Source organism: Panthera tigris, chromosome E1 (genome assembly GCF_018350195.1).
Source record: "Panthera tigris isolate Pti1 chromosome E1, P.tigris_Pti1_mat1.1, whole genome shotgun sequence".
NCBI classification, from domain to species: domain Eukaryota; kingdom Metazoa; phylum Chordata; class Mammalia; order Carnivora; family Felidae; genus Panthera; species Panthera tigris.
Window position 1 is genome coordinate 49,669,964 of NC_056673.1, and position 19,610 is coordinate 49,689,573.

General features: G+C 41.8%; 1 protein-coding gene and 2 long non-coding RNA genes across 4 annotated transcripts in view; 2 read left to right on the forward strand and 1 right to left on the reverse strand.

Moving 5' to 3' along the window:
* The window catches only part of LOC122233602 (leucine-rich repeat-containing protein 37A2-like), a 54,074-nt gene that overhangs the window by 22,194 nt on the left and 12,270 nt on the right, over positions 1-19,610 (forward strand). For both annotated transcript variants that reach the window (XM_042966758.1, XM_042966759.1), the window contains 2 exons: positions 11,132-11,203; positions 11,767-11,841. In XM_042966758.1, the coding sequence (XP_042822692.1) occupies positions 11,132-11,203; positions 11,767-11,841 (147 nt within the window). The remainder of the gene's footprint in view (positions 1-11,131; positions 11,204-11,766; positions 11,842-19,610) is intronic.
* LOC122233613 lies at positions 5,817-18,207 on the reverse strand. Its single transcript, XR_006211249.1, has 2 exons — positions 18,122-18,207; positions 5,817-6,017 (listed from the first exon to the last, which is right to left on the reverse strand). It is a non-coding gene; the product is annotated as an uncharacterized LOC122233613 (long non-coding RNA).
* On the forward strand, positions 5,908-6,587 carry LOC122233615. The gene is made up of 3 exons (XR_006211251.1): positions 5,908-5,959; positions 6,076-6,115; positions 6,401-6,587. It is a non-coding gene; the product is annotated as an uncharacterized LOC122233615 (long non-coding RNA).

A 19,610-nucleotide genomic window follows, 5' to 3' on the forward strand; every position in this document is an offset into this window, starting at 1 on the left:
TTGCTCTATTTTGGTGTCCTGTTGGTGAATCTTGATTCCGGCATGTCGGATTAAGTCTTTTAATTTTCGGGCCCCCATGTGAGTAGACCGATGCATGTGCTCTAATATTGAGACTCCGAGCCGGTCTGGCAGCACGAGCTCCTTGTTAGGTGTATACCACCATCCCTTTATCTCCTGGGCCATGGGGAGTTTCTTGATCCGCTGTAACTCCTCCTGGGAGTATTTGGGCTGGTCTGGTAAAACTGGGTCTCCCGGGTCCGGTAGTTGTATGGTCATGGTGGGGACTGAAGTAAGGGCGACTGCCTTGGCTGCCTGGTCAGCCTTTCGATTACCTCTAGCTACTGGGTTATCAGCTTTTTGGTGCCCTTGGCAGTGAGTGGATAATGGCTAGCTTGGCGGGAAGCCATAAGGCCGTAAGCAGGTTAAGTATCTCCTGCTTATTTTTGATAGTCCGTCCTTCTGCCGTCAGTAACCCCCTCTCCTGATAAATTGCCCCATGAATATGAACTGTGGCAAATGCATAACGGCTGTCTGTGTAGATGTTAAGCCGTTTTCCAGCTCCCAGCATCAGCACCTTGGTGAGGGCTATGAGCTCTTCTCGCTGGGCTGACGTTCCGGAGGGTAGAGCCTCCGCCCATACGGTGTCCGTTTCAGTGACCACCGCTGCACCCGCATACCCGTGTCCGTCTCGCACAAAGCTGCTGCCATCAGTGAACCAAGTAGCCTCGGCATCGGGGAGGGGCCGGTCGGTCAGGTCCGTCCGGAATCCATGTACTTGTTCCAGGATTCCCGCACAGTCATGTAGTGGAGCACCTAGGTCAGGGTCGGGCAGCAGGGTTGCAGGATTGAGGGCTGCACTGGAGGGAACCGCACTCGTGGAGGGTTGAGTAGGAGGCTCTGGTAATGAGTCATACGTGTATTGCTCATCCATCTATCCGGAGGCTGTTTCAGGACCCCTTCAATGGCGTGTGGGGTCGTGATCCAGATCTCCCGTCCTAGGGTCAGTTTGTCTGCATCCTTGACTAGGAGTGCTGTCGCCGCAATAATTCTTAGGCATGGCGGCCAGCCGGCAGCCACTGGGTCTAGTTTCTTGGACAGGTAAGCCACTGGGCGGTTCCGGGGGCCTAAGGCTTGAGTTAGAAGCCCTTTTGCTATTCCCTTATATTCGTCTACAAAGAGGTGGAAGGGCTTCGTAATGTCTGGTAGGCCCAGGGCTGGGGCACTTAGGAGGGCCTTTTTTTAACTGATTAAAGGCAGTTTCTTCTTTTTCAGCCCATTTAAATGTTTTCCCCTCTTTGGTAGCTTCATATAGGGGCCTGGCGATCTCAGCAAAACCTGGAACCCAGAGGCGGCAGTAGCCGGCTGATCCTAGGAATTCCCTCAGTTCTCTTTGGGAGGTGGGAGTAGGGATCTTTAGGACAGTTTCTTTTCTGGCATCTGATAACCGCCACTGTCCGCCCTCCAGGATATATCCCAGGTAACTTACCCTCTCCCTGCATATCTGAGCCTTCTTCGGGATGCCTGGTACCCTAAGGCCCCCAGGGTAGCCAGCAGGTCCTGGGTCCCTCGCTCACAGTCTTTGGCCGTGTCGGCAGCAATCAGGATGTCATCTACGTACTGTAGGAGGGTGAGGCCAGGGTGCTCCCTTCTGTACTCACCCAGGTCCTCGTGTAGTGCCTCGTCGAAGATGCTGGGTGAATTTTTGAATCCCTGTAGCCGTGTCCAGGTGAGTTGCCCACTGTAGCCCTCCTCCGGATCATGCCACTCACAGGCGAACAGGGGTTGGCTCTGGGGTGCCAGCGGCAGACTGAAGAAGGCGTCCTTTAAATCTAGTACAGTATACCAGACCCTGGAGGGCGCCAAGGAGCTCAAGAGAGTATATGGGTTGGGAACAGTTGGGTGTATGTCCGCGACCCTCTTATTTACTTCCCGGAGGTCTTGTACCGGTCGGTAGTCATTTGTGTGAGGCTTTTTGACCGGCAGTAAGGGGGTGTTCCAGGCAGACTGGCAAGGGACTAGTACCCCTAGGCTTCGTAGTCTCCGGATGTGTGGCTGGATCCCCTTCCAGGCCTCCTGAGACATGGGGTATTGTTTGATCCTTACCGGACTCTCTCCTGGCTTGAGCTCTACCAGGACTGGGGTCCTTTGAGCGGCTAGTCCCATTCCCCCCGCCGCCCCCCCCCCCCCCGTCTCTGCCCAAACCGAGGGGAATTCTTGTGGCCATCTGTCTATATTATCCTCTCTCGGGAGCGCCTCCTGGTGGAGGAGGTATTCATCCTCCAGTTTCATGGTCAGGACCTGGATGGGTGGCCCTTGCCATCGGTGACCTGAGGCCCCCCCTTGTCTGAAAGTTATCTGAGCTCCAATCTTGGTCAGTAAGTCCCGTCCTAACAGCGGGTAGGGGCATTCTGGTATTACCATAAAGGAGTGGGATACCCGGCCCGTTCCCAAATCTACTGTTCTTCGGGTAGTCCATGAATACTGGCTCATACCAGTTGCCCCTTGTACCCAGGACTTCTTGCTGGCTAGTTTTCCTTGTGGGGTGTGGAGGACCGAATGTTGTGCTCCGGGGTCGACAAGGAAGTCAACAGGGGTCCCCTCCACTTTAAGAGGCTCTCCGCAGCGGTGAGATACCAGGGAGAGAGAGCCAGTTTCAAAAGGACAAAGGTTTTATGGGGGCCTAGGGGCAGTTGGTGAGGTAATGGCTGTGGCCTCAGCTGATTGGCTGGGGAAGGGTTCTGGGGAAGAGTGCTGTTAGGCGGGGGGGGGGGGGGGGGGGGGGGGGGGGGGGGGGGGGGTTACTCAAGGGGAGGAGGTGTGGTCAAGGTGAAGGACACAGAACAAGATGGAGTCAGCCGGCGTAGGCCCGCCCTTTCAATGTGGTTTGAATAGAGCTGTACTACTAAAACGAATTCACAGTTAACTTCCAAAAAATTATCACAGTACAGTAAGTGTGTATTGGAGGTTGGGCTCCTTGTTTGGGGCCAAACTTTTCTTTTCTTTTTTCTTTTTAACGTTTATTTATTCTGAGAGAAAGAGAGCATGCGCAAGGGAGATGCCATCCCGTGAATTCAGTCACGTTATTACCTATGTGACTTAATTACTGGGGTGTTTATAAGTTGAAACAATATTTTCTCCAGCATTAAATAAGTTTGTAAACCTTTTGGGCCCCAGCTGAGGTGGATTTATCTTGAACTGACTGAAGCTTAAACTTCAGGTCTTCTCACTTACATAGGCCCCTTCCGAAGTCTTGGGAGGGACCCTCGCAGTTCCTGTACGCATAATTTTGCATGTTTTGATGAGGCAGGATTTCCCAAAGTAGATGAGGTCCAGACCCTACAAGGCCTCGATTCACCCCTGGGTTTCAGGTAATTCTATCTCAGTAAGTTTTTTGAATGAAGCCTCTTAAGTTATTGATAAACACTGAGTGAACACGTTAGCGGTGTGGTAAAGTCTATTTTGAATCTGAAATCCACCTCAAAGCCATGCCAAGAGTTTATTAATAAGGTACCACTTTTTGAATGGTAGTAATAATCCTATTTCTTCCAGATGAAATCAGGAATGAAATATATTATGGAAAACCAACAGTGGTTGATAATCCTAAATGTTAAGTATACTTTTTTTTTCCTGACTTTAAAGTGCTTCTCCTTCATTCACCTACACAGGTGCAGACCGATGGCTTATTTTAAAAAATTCACTTCATTGCTTCTAACAGTACGAGCTCCATGAGTTTAGAAGCCGAAGGACTCTACGATGTAGAAAGGCTGTACCTTATCGGGATAGAGCACATTCACATGCTGGCTCGTCTGTGGCGCATCAGTATTGTGCCAAGAACATAAGCTCTAAGGGAGAATAAGGAAAATCTAAGCCTTACCCCTTTTGAATTATTGTTGAGAATATCGTTGAGGTAGGTGTGGCCACCCTCTGAAGGCAAAGTCGAGCCGCAGTCACAGAGACGCCCTAACGCTCCCCCGGTCAACCGCCATCTGCTTCCTTTTAGACGGCTGCGTGCCCACACAAGTTGACACACTTCAGGATATTGTCATCGCTTTTTGGTATGTACTGGAAATCCTGACAGCTTCTTCTCAGATTCAGAAAGGCATCAACGTTAAGGATGAAGATGACAACTCAGGGCTGTCCTTTTGGGGTGATTTAGGGTAACTTTTATTATTTTCCGTGTGTGGTAGTTCAGAAGCTTTGCGATAGTCATACCCAACTGTTACTTTTCTTCTCCCAGCTGCATCTGATTCTTCCCACGTATATGCCAAGGCATCTTCTTTCTCTGGGAAGCATGGTAGTTGCTCCTCTGCCCCATATCATTTCTTTAATACCTACCTCTGTTAGGTATTTACTGCGCTCCGGCACTACGCTGAGACCTTTCGCTTGTGCTGCAAGTAAGACAGTGTGTCTTAAACTCTTAGAATAGAGCTTGGCACGTGGGAAATGCTCCGGATGTGGCCCCTCACACGGCACTTCATTTTCGTTTTTCCAGCAACTCTTGTGATACAGGTAGTATCATCCTCATTTCGGGGATGAGGAAGTTGAAACTCAGAGACATCGGGTGACTTGCCTAGGTTCACACTGTCAATAAGTGACAGAACCACTTAAGAAGCTTCGCGAGTAATACAATTCCGCATTCCCTGGCACTAGGTAGGACCTGAATGACAACCGGCCTTTTGGGCGTCGTCCCTTGGAGTCAGCTTCTCACTGGAATAGGACCTTTCGAGCAGGGAGCTCCTTTTCCCTATGCTTCGGGAGCTCCTGGCCATGCCACCTATGGGCATCCCCAGGCTTCCTGCTCACCGCCTGGTGCAAATATCACATCGTCACTGCTAGGCACCCACTCTGTGCCCAGCCTTATGCTAGGTGCTTTGCACATGCTCTTTCCTTTAATCCTCAAGTTGCCTTATGAGGTAAATGCTGCTAAAAAGACTCGGAGACGTTCGTTACTTAAGTCCCTTCACCAGGAAGTGACAGCCAGAATTCAGACCTAGGTCTGCCTGATTCCGGGGCCCTTGCTTCTTGGGCTGTTCCTCACTGCCAGAAACTCCTCTTCAAGGCTGTTCTCAGAACTTGAATTAAAACATGGGCTCACCATTTCAGATTCTTTAGGCTTCGCCCCTCCCCCCGCCCAACCCCTGAGAGAGGATCTACGTGATGCCGTTAGATGTCTTGTATTGAGGAGCTTCGCATGGGGAGTCATGTTCTCATGGCCCATGAACCTATGTAGATGAATAAAGGAAAGGGGTTATTCTATCCCCAAGTACTTCAAACATACTGGAATAGGGTCTAGATCACTCTACTTATTTCTTCAACTGCTTTCCTCCAAGGAGCCAGTTTTCCCTCCATGCCTTGGGATTCCAGCATAGAGAGTTTGGAGTCTGTCCTATTTGAAATGTATTTTCACTGCCTGCTTTGGACATTTTTTCAGCTAAAGCTGTTAGGATTTCAGTACATTCAGGACAGTGGTGACAAGCTTCAGTCCTCAAGTCTTCTCTGTCTCCTCAGTTAATAGAAAGGAAACGTAGCCCATCTGTCTGGACCTCTGTAGAAGAATTTGGAGAAAAAAAAAATAACACGTAAGAAATGTTCCCTTATTTTGTGAGCTACCTTTAGTCTGTCCCGTTGCTCTGCAACGGAAAGCTTTTGCAAAAATACTTGAGTTTTCCTCTTCAAATAAGATAGAGTTTTTTAAAAAACAAAAAAATATCTAGAACAGTATTTCTTCAACTTTGATTATGAGACAGTCTTTGAGGATAACTGTTGTTATGTTTTACTCCCATAAAGATAAGCCCACGAATATCCAAAAGCCAATAGACTGAGTCAGCACACGTTTTATCTGTAACATGAGGGAATTGAACGGAAATGGAGATGATGTCTAGTGCAGCGTCCACCGTTCGTTCGTATCGCAGTCTGTGGAAAAACAATTGCTGTCGGTCCAGCAGATGTAACCTGTCGGGTCAGTTCTCATTCTCCCCTTGGCTCAGGCACAATAGCTCCATGAAGAGAAGGCGGCACTAAAGACAGGAGGAGATAGGATAACTTGGAGTGGCCTGTATTTTGTTTTCACTACAGATAAACACAGGGCATTCATCTCAGCAGGAGGGCTGCCTGGGTAAGAGGAAGCACCGAGCCGATGGGTATAAGGCCATGGGTGAGCTACCAGGAAAGAGGGGGGGACAGTGGGGGTAGAGCACTGAGATAGTTGGGGGAAGGATAACAAACTACTAAATTGTTTTGGCTCCATAATTCTTCATAGTCTTTCTTAATAGGGAGCCAGGGGGGCGGGGCGGGGGGGGGGGAGAAGTGGGCAGGGGAAGACACACACGTGGAAGAGGTTACTTGCACAGAGCCCGCCAGTAAGCTTGTAGGTATTAATGCCATTTTTATTTTTTCAAAGCCAAAGGACATTCAGAGCCTCAAGGTTGAGGAACTGTGTTTAACCAGACATGTGACACTCACGTTCTTTCTCTTCATAACATCGTCTGACTGGATATTAACTAGTGTTACACAAACCCGACATGTTAATGGGCCTGAAAAAACGTAGAAGAAGGGGCTGGAATAGGAAGAATAGGGGAGTTTCCAAGGCAAGAACAAAAATGCATGGCTCCCAGCCGCACCGCTAACTCCCTCTGACCTCCGTTGTGGAAGAGTTTGAATCTTCGCTCCCCTTTTCTCCACCTACTAACATGTTTGATCTTCTGGCAACTGGTTCTCTATTTATCACAACATGGTTCTTTTTTTTTTTTCTTCAAATTGAGATATAGTCCGCATAATAGAATATGCAACATTATAAAGTATATAGTCCAATGGTATACTTTGATAGACAATAATCACTGCTAATTCCAGAACATTGTCATTGCCCCCCTCGAAAGAAATACCATACCCATCAGCCTTTACTCCCCATTCCCCCCTCCTCCCAGGCCCCTGGCAACAACTAATTTACCTTCTGCCCCTATGGATTTGCCTATTCTGGACATTTCATAGAAATGTGTGTCTAGTTTCTCTCACGTGGCTTGTTGGCTTCAAGATTTATCCGGTTGTAGCATGTTTCAGTACTTCATTCCTTTTTTTAATGTTTATTTATTTTTGAAAGAGAGCGCACACACAAGCGGGGAAGGGGCAGAGAGAGAGGGGGACAGAGGATCCAAAACCACAGAGCCTGATGTAGAGCTCGAACTCATGAACTGTGAGATGACGACCTGAGCCAAAGTCAGATGCTTAACCGACTGAGCCACCCAGGTGCTCCAGTCACATTTTGTTCATCCATTCGTGAGTTATTGGACATTTGGATTATTTTGACTTTTTGGCTATTGTGAATAATGCTGCTATGAGTATTCATGTACAAGTTTTTGTGTGGTCATATGTTTTTAATTCTCTTGGGTACATACCTAAGAGTGGAATTGCTGGGTCATGTAGTAACTCTATATTTAACCCTTTTGAGGAACTGCCGAACTGTTTTCCACAGTGACTACACCATTTTACATTCCCACCAATGTATGAAGATTCTGGTTTCCCCAAATCTTGCTACCACTTATCATTGTCTCTCTGTTCGATCATAGCCATCTTAGTGAGTGTAGAGTAGTATCTCATTGTAGCTTTGATTTATATTTCCCTAATGACCTAAGACATTGAGCATCTTTTCATGTGCTTATTGGCCATTCATGTATTTTCTTTGGCGAAATGTCTCTTCAAATCCTTTACCCATTTAAACATTTGATTATTTGTCTTTTCACTGAGTTTTAAGAGTTCTTTATATATTCTGGATGTTCTGGATACTAGACTTGTATCAGACATATGATAGTTTTGGGTTGTTTTTTTATTTTTAAATAAAGTCCAGTTTATCTATTTTTCCTTTGGTTTGTTGTGCTTTTTGTGTCATGTCTAAGAAACCGTCGCCTAAATCCAAGGTCATAAAGATTTCTCTCCTGAGAGTTTTATAGCTTGAGCTCTTCCTTCTAGGTCTTTGACTCATTTTGAGTTAATATTTATATATGGTGTGAAGTGTAGGAATCCAACTACATTATTTGGTATGGGGATATACGGTTGTCCCAGCATCATTTGAAAAGACTAGTCTTCCCACGTTGAATGGTGTTGGCACCCTTGTTGAAAATCAGTGGGCCATAAATGTGAGGATTTGTTCCTGGACTGTCAGTTCTGTTCCATCAACTTACATGTCTGTTCTTTTGCCAGTACCACACCGTGATTACTGTAGTTTTGAAGTAGGTTTTGAAACCAGGGCGTGTGAGTCTTCCCATTTTGTTGTTCTGTGTCAAAATCGTTTTGGAGCACCCGGGTAGCTCAGTTGGTTAAGTGGCCGGCTCTTGATTTCAGCTCAGGTCATGACCTCATGGTTTGTGAGATGGAACCCCGTGTTGCAATCTGCACTGACAGCATGGAGCCTGCTTGGGATGCTCCCTCTCCTTCTCCCTCTGCCCCTCCCCTGCTCACACTTTTCCCCACTCACACTCGCTCATGTTTGCTCTTCTGCACGGGTGTGTATGCTCGCTGTCTCTCAAAATGAATAGATAAACTTTTTTTTTTTTTTTAAAAGATCATTTTGGCTATTCTCGGTCCCTTGAATTGACATACAGATTTTAGAATTAGCTTGCCAATTTTTGGAAAGAAGTCAGTTGGGGTTTGGATAGGGATTATACTGAAACCACAGTTCAATTTGGGGTATAGTGCCATTTTAACAATATTTTCTTCTGATCCGTGAACATGGCATATCTTTACACTTATTTCAATCTTCTTTAATTTCTTTCAACAACGTTTTGTGGTTTTTAGTGTGATTCTTGCACTTCTTTGGTTAAATGTTTTCCTAAGTATTTTGTTCTTTTGAGTACTGTTATACATGGAATTGTTTTTCTAATTTTATTTTTGGAATAGTCATTGCTGATGTATAGAAATAAAGCTAATTTTTACATATTGATCTTGTGTCCTGTAACCTTGCTGAACTCATTTATTAGTGCTAAGGTTTTTTTTCTACATTCCCAGGAATATGTCTTGTGGTCTTCTAGTTACCCAGGAAGATGTTGGAGCATTTCAAAGTCCCTATGGACATCTCATTTCTCAGCTTTTTCCTTTTAGGCTTTTTGTTTAGGCTATTTTTTGTCTTGTTATCAATTGCCTCACATAGCTGCCAGATTAAAACATTTATCTATAATTGTTTTCAAAAAATGCCCCTTGGGAAGAGGCTATTTTAGCACTGTGCAGTTCTCAGTGAGGTCAAGGGCAAGGCTTTCAAGTGAAGTTTTTTAGGGACCCCACTAGACAGGTAAAACAATGACAGTTTGTTCCTTGGGAATGAGGCTTTAAGGAACTTGAGCTCCATTCTGTTCCCCTGGGATGTGGGCAATTTTTAAGGCTACCATCACGATGGAGAGCAGAGGTTGAGGACAAGTTAAAACAACAGAGCTCACTGTTCTCATAGAAATTAGTAATTTTTTCTTTAATAAATGCTCTCCGGGTTGCTGCAAGCCCATTGGTTAAAATTTCCAAAGTTCTGAGAAAGTTGATTTTGACCATTTTTGCTAGTTTTTTGTTGTTGTTGTTGCTTTTACGGAAGGATGAATTTTCAGACGTCCTTCCTTTCTCATTTTCACTGATTCACCTGTAACAGGGCTTTAAAATGTCTAAAGTCTCAGGGCACCTGGGTGGCTCAGTTAACTGCCTGACTCTTGATTTCGGCTCAGGTCATGATCTTGCGGTCATGGGATCAAGCCCCATGTCAGGCTCTGCACTGGGCATGGAGCCTGCTTGGGATTCTCTCTCTCTCTCTTCCTCTGCCTCTCCTTCACTCATACTCTTGTACTCTCTCTCTCAAAAAATAGAATACAAAAATAAAAAATGAAATCTCTAAAGTCTCAATGATCACAGGCTAATTAAATACTTAATCATGGGAGATGATTAGAGGAAAGGAATAAAAATAGAAAATGTAATTCTTAGAGAAGCTCTCCCAGATGGAGAGATGAAGTTCAGCAAAGTGTTTCTATATTTAATGCTCTCAAAGTTAAGTTTAAGGTAACGGCTATTTTAAACCCCCTTTTTTTTTCATACAAGTTAAATACAGGCTTTGGAGTCAGAACTGAGTTCAGATTCCAGCTCTGCTTCTTGACTGGCTTGACAAACTGGGACAAATTATACAACCTCTCTGTACTTCAGTTTCCTCACTTGTAAAATGGGGTAATGATGTATCTATCACATAAGGTTATTGTGAGGTTTAAATGTGAAATGCTGATCACAGATGCCCTATGGCTCAATAGTATTGGTTGTGATGATTATCCTTATAATTTTGCAAAAGTACAGTGATGATTCTTGAGCAGAGTCAACCTAAAGGCAGATTTTCTTTTCTTTCTTCCTGTTTCCTTCACTTTATTTTTGCTGTAAAGAACTGAGAAGAAAATCTACTCGGCACTTTGGAATAAAAACTTGTGTCAAGCAGTGACAAAAAGTTATTTATTCAACAAGCCTTCACTAAATAACTAGTAAATAACAAGCACTCTGTCAGGCACAGGGACAAAAATGACAATAGAGTATGGTCCCTGCCCTCAAGGAGCTGGCAGTCCAGGAGATGGATAAGGAAACGGGATCATATGCCACCTAACAAAGGCTGTCATAGGAGAATACACATGGTGGGGGTATAGCTTTCACCATTTCCTCTTAGATTAATCCCTTTGTCTTTGGCCCCCAAACTGAGGAATTGGTCCTATTTTTGTCTTTAACCGGGTGTTTTAAACTGTGGAATTTTTTACATTTCTAGAGATAAAGGAAAAGCACCTAGAATTACAGAGGACACTAGAAACAGTATTTCCTACAGAGCCTGGGCTTCCTACCAGCATAGTCACTTCTAGGATTTTCAGCCCAAAAAGTTCTTTGGCATATCTTTGCTTTGCTGTCCACGTAAAAAAAAAAATTTTTTTTTTCCTCTTTCTGTTCTCCACTTTATCGTCCAGAGAGCTGGGTAGTTCCCAAAGGAAGAGTGCTTTACAGAATCTAAGGGTGATTTATAGGCAAAGGCAGAAAATGATTAGTTTTCACCTTCCAGTTCCATACCCCCAAAATGAACATAAACTTTCATGGTAGTCATTACTGGAAATGCAGATAATTTTAATTCCATTGCATTTTTCAGAATTATCAGTCGTAACCCTCTGTCAACTGTTGAAGATTCCTATCTTTTTAAGTTGCCAGCATTAAAATATTTGTAAGTATTGCAACAATCTCATGGCTCATGAGATGATTTCTGATCTTTTTTGTTGTCATCAAAAGATTAAGTATTTTGCGTTTTGGTTAAAAAGTCGTAATTTGAATTTTAACTGGGTTATTGAAATAAGCATTATTAGCAAAGAAAAAACGTATATGGGCAAGATAGCCTGCAGAGGAAGGAGTAGTATTGAAGAACACATAACAGACATGGGACTTGTAGATGTAGGTAGAAATACCATTTATCTCAAAGTGGAAAGTGGAGTAAGGTGTATATTAAAAGAAAAAAAGACTAATCAAGAGAGGTGGATGCAATTGAGAATGAAAACGAGGATAAGAGTAAAAAGGATTGTACTGTTGAGCACCAAGGTGATTAATTTGATGATGCACATAAAATGTCTTCATTGGGAGCTTTCTGAAATTATTGTCCATAGCAAGAAAACTCTTGAGCTGACTTGACAAAGAAGCCAGAATTGAAGTAATCACATGTTGCTAAGTATCTTTTTAGGTACAGAATTTTTATCCTTGGGTTCAAATCACGCATGTTTGGGCTTTCTCCTTCAGAGACATGGGATCAACACAGGTGTCACTTACAACAGTTGAGAGCATCCTCATGATGACCGTTGAATTGGAAACACTGTAAGTTGATTTTTCTTATGTGTATTTTCACTTAGTTGTTTACTTAGATTTGTTTTATTGTTTTCTTAAGTCAGATTTATTGAGGTATAAAATTTACTCTTTTTAAGCATACAGTTTGATGAGTTTTGACAAACGTGTAGTTATGTAACCACCACCACATTTGAGACGTAGAACATTTCTGTCACCCCAAAAGGCCCCTATGTGCCTTTGCAGCCAATCCCCTTTTCTCACCACCAGCCCTGGCAACCACCAACCTAATTTTTGTCCCTATAGTTTTGCCTTTTCCACAGTGTCTTATAAATGAAATCATACCAGGGGCACCTGGGTGGCTCAGGCAGTTAAGCGTCCGACTTCAGCTCAGGTCATGATCTCGCGGTCTGTGAGTTCAAGCCCTGCATCGGACTCTGTCCTGACAGCTCAGAGCCTGGAGCCTGCTTCGGATTCTGTGTCTCCCTGTCTCTCTACCCCTTCCCCATTTGCACTCCATCTCTCTCTCTCTCTCAAAAATAAATGAACATTAAAAAAAATAAATAAATGAAATCATACAGTATGCAGTCTTCTGTGATTGGTTCCTTTCAGCATAATCCTTTTGAGATTCATCCATGTTTGTTTTTTTTTTAACTTTTTTAACGTTTATTTATTTTTGAGAAACAGAGAGCATAAGCAGGAGAGGGGCAGAGAGAGAGAGAGAGAGACACAGAACCCGAAGCAGGCTCCAGGCTCTGTCAGCGCAGAGCCCAATACAGGGCATGAACCTGCGGAACATGAGATCATGGCCTGAGCCAAAGTCGGTCACTTATCTGACTGAGCCACCCAGGCACCCCAGAGACTCATCCATGTTTTTGCACACGTCAGTAGTTCATTTCCTTTTTATTGCCGAGTAGTATTGCAGTTGTGAGGATATACCAGTTTGTTTATGCATTCATCAGTTAATGGGCATTTGAGTTGTTTCTAGCTTTTTGGCCTTTATGAATAAAGTTGCTTAAAACACTTACATGCAGGTCTTCGTGTGAGCATATGTTTTCATTGGGGGAGGGGGGCAGGTGGTAAAATACCTAATGGCAGGATTGCTACATCATATGCTGAGTGTATATTTAACTTTTTAAGAAACTGCTTACCTGTTTTCTAAAGTGGATGTACCATTTTGCATTCCAGCCAGCAGTATATGAGATCTTCTATCTATCCTTTCTTCTAATGTCTTTATCTATTTTTCATAAGGTGAATGTTGGCCTTAAAATTGAGTTGGGAAGTATTCCCCTCTCTTCAATTCTCTAGTACAGTGTGTGCAGAATTGGCATTATTTTTTCCTTAAATGTTTGCTAGAATTCACCAGTGAAGCCATGTGGGCTTGAAGCTTTCTTTGTGAGAAAGTGTTAAACTACAGATTTTATTTTTGTAATAGTGCTACTTAAATTACATACTTTATTTTTTTGAGTAGTTCATGTCTTTCAGGGAATCTATTTCATCTTGAAGTTATTGACATAAAGTATTTTATAATAATCCCTTATTATCCTTTTAGTATCTGTAGAATTGTAGTGATGTCATTCCTCTCATTTTTGATATTGATAATTTGTGTCTTCTCTTGTCTTTTCTTGATAAATCTGGCCAGAAGTTTATCAGTTTTACTTATCTTCTCTAAAAAGTGCCTTTTCATTACACTGACTTCTCTATTTTTGTTTTCCTTTTCAAAAATTTCTGCTTTGATCTTTATCATTCCATTTTCTCTCCTTACTCAGTGATGAATTTCCTTTTCTTTTTCTAGTTTCTTAAAAGTGGACACTGGGGAAGATGAATACTATATGAGCAACATCCCACATGTTGACATGTTGTGTTTTCAGTTTCAGTTGGTACAAAATAGTTTCTAATATCCATTTTGACTTATTTGACCAATAGGGTTACTTAGGAGTGTGTTGGTTAGTTTCTAAATATTTGGAGATTTTACAGATCTGTTAATTTGTTATTTAATTCCATTGTGGTCACAGAACAATATGTTGGATGACTGAAATCCTTTTAAATTTATTGAGGCTTGTTTTATAGCCAATGAATTCTGGTAATAGATGAGAATATGGCCTATTTTGATAAATATTATGTGTCCACTTGAAAGAAAATATGTAGTCTGCTGATTTGGTGTGGAGTATTCTATAAATGTCAACTAGGTCAAGTAGGTTGGTAGTATTTTTCAAGTCTGATGTATCATTACTCATTTTCTATATATTTTTTCTGTCAATTATTGAGAGAGGGATATTGAAATCTCCAACTATAATTGAGTGCTTATGTGTCTCTCTTTCCTATTCTCCTTAATATATTTGGAAGTTCTATTATCAGATACATAAATTTTTAAGTTATGTCTTTTCTAATAGTTGACATTTCTATCACAATGGAATAACCTCATTTATCCCTGGTAATATCTTTGCTTTGAAATTGACTTTGTCCTATAGTAAATATAGCCACTCAAGGTTTCGTTTGATTAGTGTTAGCAAAGCATAATTTCTTCCATATTTTTAACCTACTTATATCTTTGTACTGAAGATGAATCTTATAGACAGCATATAGTTGGCTTTTGCTTTTTTATCCAGTATGACAACTCTATCTTTTAATTAGGTGATTATACCATTTATATTTAATGTAATTATTTATATGCTTACATTTAAAGCTACTGTCTACTCTTTTCTATGTATCCCATCTGTTCTTTGTTTCTTTTCTTTTTCTTCTTCTTCCTGCTCTTGGGTTGATTTAGTACGTTTTATTATTTTTTGGTGGGGGGATAAATAGTTACAACTCAGGTTTTGTTATTTTAGTAGCTGTTTAATGGTTTGTAGTGTTCATGTTTAACTTATCACAGTCTATCTTCAAATGATATTATATGATTTCATGAATAGTATAAGAACCTTACAGTAAATAGTGTACTTCCATTGTTCCCCTCCTGACCTTTGTGCTATTGTTTTCATACATTTTACTTTTAGCACACCATATTATTTTTTTTGTTTAAATAGTCAGTTATCTTTTTTTATTTTTGTATTTTTGAGAGAGACAGAGTGCAAGTGGGGGAGGGGCAGAGAGAGAGGGAGACACAGAATCTGAAGCAGGCTCCAGGCTCTGAGCTGTAGACACAGAGCCTGATGTGGGGCCTGAAATCACAGACTATGAGATCATGACCTGAGCTGAAGTCAGATGCTTAACTGACTGAGCCACCTGGGTGCCCCTCAATTATCTCTTTTATTGAAGTATATATAGATCATGTAATATTAAATTAGTTTCAGGTGTACAACACAGTGATCTTTTATATACATTATGAAATGCTCACAACACAGTGATCAATTATATACATTATGAAATGCTCACCACAATAAGTATATTACAGTATTATTGACTATATTCCCTATGCTGTACTTTTCATCTGGTGACTTATTTATTTTATAACTGCAAGTTGGTACCTCTTAACCCTTTTCACTCATTTTGTCCATATCCCCAGTTTGTTCTCCATATTTACAAGTGTTTTCTCTTTTTTGTTGTTGTTTATTCATTCATTTGGTTTTTTGTTTATTTTTTGTTTATTTTTTACCTTGTTTTATTTTTTATTTTTTAAAATTTGCATCCAAATTAGTTAGCATATAGTGCAACAATGATTTCAGGAGTAGAGTCCTTAGTGCCCCTTACCCATTTAGCCCATCCCCCCTCCCACAACCCCTCCAGTAACCCTCAGTTTGTTTTCCATATTTATGAGGCTCTTCTGTTTTGTCCCCCTCCCTGTTCTTACATTATTTTTGTTTCCCTTCCCTATGTTCATCTGTTTTGTCTCTTAAAGTCCTCATATGAGTGAAGTGATAGGATTTTTGTCTTTCACTGACTAATTTCACTTAGCGTAATACCCTCCAGTTCCATCCATGTAGTTGCAAACGGCAAGATTTCATTCTTTTTGATTGCCAAGTAATACTCCATTGTATATATATACCGCATCTTTCATCCATTCATCCATCAATGGACATTTGGGCTCTTTCCATACTTTGGCTATTGTTGATAGTGCTGCTATAAACATTGGGTGCACATGCCCCTTCAAATCAGCATTTTTGTATCCTTTGGTTAAATGCCTAGTAGTACAATTGCTGGGTTGTAGGGTAGTTCTATTCTTAACTTTTTAAAAACCTCCATACTGTTTTCCAGAGTGGCTACAGCAGTTTGCATTCCCACCAGCAGTGCAGAAGGGTTCCCCTTTCTCCACATCTGTTGTTTCCTGAGTTATTAATTTTAGCCATTCTGACACATGTGAGGTGGTATCTCATTGTGATTTTGATTTGTATTTCCTTGATGATGAGTGATATTGAGCATCTTTTCATGTGTCTGTTAGCCTTCCGGATGTCTTCTTTGAAAAACTGTCTATTCATGTCTTCTGCCCTTTTCTTAACTGGATTATGTATTTGATTTTTTGGGTGTTGAGTCCTTTATATATTTTGGATACTAGCCCTTTATCAGATTATGTCATTTGCAAATATGTTCTCCCATTTCATCAGTTGCCTTTTAATTTTGTTGATTGTTTCCTTTGCTGTTCAGCTTTTTATCTTTTTTTCATGGATGTTTGTTTTTGAGAGAGAGAGCACAAGAGTGGGGTAGGGGCAGAGAGTGAGGGACACAGAGGATCTGAGCAGGCTCCGCACTGTCAACAGAGAGTCGATGCGGAACTCGAACTCACAAACCGTGAGATTATGACCTGAGCTGAAGTCAGAAGCTTAACCGACTGAGACACCCAGGTGCCCCAGAAGGTTTTTATCTTGATGAGGTCCCAATAATTCATTTAAAAAAATGTTTGTTTGTTTGTTTGTTTACGTTTATTTTTGAGAGAGAGAGACAGAGTGCAAGCAGGGGAGGGGCAGAGAGAGAGAGAGGGAGACACAGCATCTGAAACAGGCTCCAGGCTCCAAGCTGTCAGCACAGAGCCTGACACGGGGCTCAGACTCACGAACTGTAAGATCATGATCTGAGCCAAGTCAGATACTTAACCAACTGAGCCACCCAGGTGCCCCTATTAATTAATTAATTAATTAATTAAGAACATGGACACACACATACATGTATACATGGGGGGGAGCAGAGAGAGAGGGAGAGAGAGAATCTCAAGTGGAGAGAGAATCCTGATGCGGGGTTCAATCCACGACCCTGAGATCACGACCTGAGCCAACACCAAGAGTCAGGCATTCAACCCGCTAAGCCACCCAGGCACTCCTCAGTAGTTCATTTGTACTTTTGTTTCCCTTGCCTCTGGAGACGTGTCTCTAGTAAGAAGTTGCTTTAGCTGAGATCAAAGAGGTTTCTGCCTGTGTTCTCCTCTAGGATTTTGATGGTTTCCCGTCTCACATTTAGGTCTTTCATCCATTTTGAATTTATTTTTGTGTATGGTGTAAAAAAGTGGTTTAGTTTCATTCTTCTGCATGTTACGGTCCAGTTTTCCCAACACCATTTATTGCGAAGACTATCTTTTTTCCACTGGATATTCTGCTTTATCGAAGATTAGTTGACCATATATTTGTGGCTCCATTTCTCGGTTCTCTATGCTATTCTATTGATCTATGTGTCTGTTTTTGTGCAGTACCACACTGTCTTGATGATTCCAGCTTTGTAATACAGTTTGAAGTCCAGAATCATGATGCCTCCAGCTTTGTTTGTTTGTTTTTTCCCAACATTATAATTCGGGGTCTTTTCTTGTTCCATACAACTTTTAGAATTGTTTGTTCTCGCTCTGTGAAAAATACTGGTGTTTGATAGGGATTGAATTGAATGTGTAGTTTGCTTTGAGTAGTATAGACATTTTAACAATATTTGTTCTTCCAATCCTTGAGCATGGGATGTTTTTCCATTTCTTTCTGTCTTCTTCAATTTATTTTCATAAGCGTTCTATTGTTTTCAGCATACAGATCTTTTACCTCTTTGATTAGGTTTATTCCTAGGTATCTTATGGTTTTTGGTGTTTGTTTTTTTTTTTTAATTTTAGAGACAGAGTGTACAAGTTGGGGAGAGGGGCAGAGGAGAGAGAGAGAGAGAGAGAGAGAGAGAATATCTTAAGAGAATCTTAATCTAATCCATGCTGAGCGTGGAGCCTGACACAGGGCTCGATCTCACGACCCTGAGATCCTGAGCCGAAATCAAGAGTAGGATGCTTCATCGACTTAGCCCATCCAGGCACCCCTTGTTTGTTTGTTTTTTTCTGAGATTCTACATATAAGTGAAATCATATAGTGAAATGATATACATACATATAGTGAAGTGAAATCGTAACCTATATAGTTACCAGTTCTAATGTTCTTCATTCCTTTGTGTGGATCCACATTTCCGTCTGCTATCGTTTTCCTTCTGCTTAAAAATACTTTCTTTAGGGGCACCTGGGTGGCTCAGTCAGTTAAGCATCCAACTCTTGATTTTGGCTCAGGTCATAATCTCACAGTTTGTGAGCTCAAGTCCCGCGTTGGGCTTTGCTTGGGATTCTCTGTCTCCTCAGTGCTCTTTCCCCCTTGCACACGCATACTGCACGTGCCCTCTCTCTCTGTCTCTCAAATAAACATTTAAAAAAATACTTCCTTTGGCATTTCTACAGTGTAAGCCTGCTAATGATGAATTCTTCCAGCTCTTGTATGTCTCAGATAGTCTATCTTGCTTTTATTTTTGAAAGATTTGGGTATAGAATTCTAGCTTGATGGCTATTTGGTCCCCCTCTCCTTTTCACTGCCTGAAAGATGTTGCCCCACCGAGTTCTGGCTTACATTATTTCCAACAAGAAATATGTTGTCATTGTTATATCTTTGTTGCTCTGTGTGTCATGTGTGGTTTTGTTCCTTTGGCTGCTTTTAAGATTTGCTCTTTATCGCTGGCTTTGACCAGTTTGATTATCATGTGCCGTGGTGTAGTTTTATCCGTGTTTAATGGATTAAACTAAACATGTAGTTTAATCCATGTTGTGCTCAGATTTCATTGACCTTCCTGGATTTGTGAGTTTATAGGGTTTACTTATTTGGAAATGTGGGGGCTATTAGGTTTTCAAATTTTTTTTATATCTCCTCTCCTTCGTGGACTCTAAGTATACATATATTAGGCCACTTGAAGTTGTTGCACAATTCATTGAGTTAAGTAGAGGCATGGGGTTTTTTCCATATATGAAATACTGTTATAGTAACTTTTTTAAATGTCCTTGTCTGCTAATTGTAGCATTTGTGTAGATGATGGATTAGTTTTTGATTGATTGCTTTTTAAAAAAAAAAATTAACATTTATTTATTTTTAAGACACAGAGAGTGATCAGGGAAGGGGTAGAGAGAGAGGAAGTTAAATCTGAAGCAGGTTCCAGGCTCCGAGCTCTCAGCACAGAGCCTGATGTGGGGCTCAAACCCATGAACCACGAGATTATGACCTGAGCCAAAGTTGATTGCTTTTTATCCTCAGTATGGGCCATATTTCAGATTTATTCAAACTCTTAGAAGTCTACCCTCTTTCTGTGTGCTCTCAACCCGAAGTGAGACTTTTGGCTTGGAAGGAGTTACCTGTGTATTAAACTACTGATCAGTGTCACCCAGTTCTAATCTCTATCTCATTCTAAGGGTACCATACCCCATGTCATCCTTACCTTTCCGTTGGGCACGTCTGTCCTTCTATCTGTGTATTTATAATATTCAAGAGCAGCAGTTGGCCAACTGGTCCCTACCCAACCATCCAGGCCATGTGCCTCAAGAATTCCTTTTTGCACAGCCCTGTGATGACTTTGGCCCGCCTCTTCTACCTACTCGAGTA